Raw genomic sequence first — 2,006 nt, 5'->3', positions numbered from 1 at the left:
ATGTGCGAATCACTTGACCCGTCTGATAATCGCATACCGTCGTCCAATGATAGTAGCGGAAAGGTAGTTTTTAGAAAATTAGAAAGAGACGGAAATAGTGTCGGGATCGGGAGTCGCGTCGTTTCATCGTCAGAACGAGATCTCGAAAATTGTTTTGACGGATTGCAAATCAACGGGAATTCTTCTTCTTCGTCTTCTTCGATAAGGGAAAAAATCAACGATAACAATGATAAAATTAATGCGTCGTCATACGTCAAACCGACGAATCCTTTCGATACGACAAACGAAAGGATCAAAATGTCCGCGGCGGTGGCGTCGGCGAAAAGGCCGAACACGCTCTGTACCGGATTTTCACCTTTGTCGGTTCCTCCGGTTCGACGGAGACCTGCGAGCTCCTATATATCTTCCGGTATATCTTGCATGACTCCTGTGTCGACGACTCCGTCGAGTTATAAAAATGAAAAATTTTATCAGAGACCCACGAGTTTGTATTCCAGTGCGACTCCGAAAATCGTGACTACCAATCACCAGGGGAATTTTCGAAGCGTGCAAAACACTCCGACGACTCCGCAAAAATATAACGCACCTAGAAAATTATCGCTTTACTCTTCCGGTTTTCAAACGTGGAACCACAATCCCGAGAGTAACAATAGACCGGCAAGTTTTTGCGGTTCCGTGTCGTCGGGTAATTTTTACACGTGGTCATCATCGTCGAGTTCTAAAAATTTCGGTCCCAAGAGACCCAGAAGTTTCGGTCCGGATTCTTTAGGTTCTATTTCGACTTCGAACAATGGTCCCAAATCGTTGCCCTCTTCCATCAGCGATTACATGTTGCTATCATCCAAAAAAAAGACTGATCCCTTTCATCCTCCTACTCCTTCTCCTCTTTCCGCTCAAAGGAGACTCTCGTTACCCTCGGCTCAAGCTCAACTTCGGCCGAAATTCAATTCCGCCATACACGGTTTACCCTTTCGACCGTTCACTTGCGGCGTGTCACCGAACGGAACTCCGATATTTTTAGGATGCACTCATTTGCATCCTTCGCCGAGTCCGGTCAAACCGAGAGCCGTGACACCGACAACGTCACAAGCCATCCAACAACTTCTTCTCCAGTCTCGAAACGGATATCAGAGTCCCGATGATAAAATGTCATTGTTTTTCGAAATTCTCGACAGTCAGGAAAGATTCGTAAAGGTAAAAAAAAAAAGAAAAGTTTTTAAAATTGATTCATTAAATAAACATTCTAGTTTGGCAACTGTTTGTCTGGAGAACGAAAAAAAAAAAAAATGATTTATGACGTGAAAAGTTAAAATTTTTCATTCTGGAAAAAAAAAGGAAAAAAAAAAGGTTTCCGTCAATAAATTTTTCCGACGTGTTTAGTTTTTTTTTTGCTTTTTTTTCTTGGGGGGGATGGGGGAGGGAGGCTTTCACATGATGTATTTATATATACGTACGGCTATTGGCTCTTTTTTTTTCTTCTGCCACTTACCTTTTTCGAAAAGTTCAGTTACGTTCAATTAAAACAAATTATCCGGGATTCGAAAAAAAAAAAAAAGGAAAAATTCATATTGCTCAGGTGTTACACGCGTTCGTGGTTTGTGTGGGTGTGCGTGTGTGCGTGTGCGGCTGGAGATCAAGTCCAGAAAATCCGTGTAAAACATTAAACAAAATTAAATACGACGGTAAACAAAAAATGGGATGCGGGGTAGCGACGACGCCTTTTTTGGTTTTTCTTACTAATTTGAAATAAATTAAAAATTGCTGATGCCGCGGATTTGAACCTTTCTTTCCCATTTTATTATTATCTTTGCAAACCTTTTTTTATTTCGTGAGACTTTCCACGCTTTTCCTTCGGTTAATAGTAATAAACAAAATTGTTTTTCCTCCTCCTCCCCGTCCCCTTTCCCCGCTCCCCTCAAATCATTTTTTATTTTCGATCCTTTCGACGAAATAGCAGAACACAAAAGTTTTTCCCGATTTCTTCCCCGAAGGAATAATAATAATTG

The 2,006-nt window shown here is 41.3% G+C and overlaps 1 protein-coding gene across 1 annotated transcript; it reads left to right on the top strand.

The window, feature by feature from the left end:
- On the top strand, nucleotides 1–1,750 carry Phum_PHUM253770 (uncharacterized protein; the record flags this gene model as incomplete). The annotated part of the gene is made up of 2 exons (XM_002426399.1): nucleotides 1–1,194; nucleotides 1,577–1,750. 2 exons carry the CDS (start codon nucleotides 1–3, stop codon nucleotides 1,748–1,750), a joined length of 1,368 nt encoding a protein of 455 aa, XP_002426444.1.
- Nucleotides 1,751–2,006: the final 256 nt, after the last annotated feature.

This window comes from Pediculus humanus, genomic scaffold (assembly GCF_000006295.1).
Source record: "Pediculus humanus corporis 1103172107627 genomic scaffold, whole genome shotgun sequence".
NCBI lineage: Eukaryota > Metazoa > Arthropoda > Insecta > Psocodea > Pediculidae > Pediculus > Pediculus humanus.
This window is presented reverse-complemented; position numbering and strand designations above follow the sequence as displayed.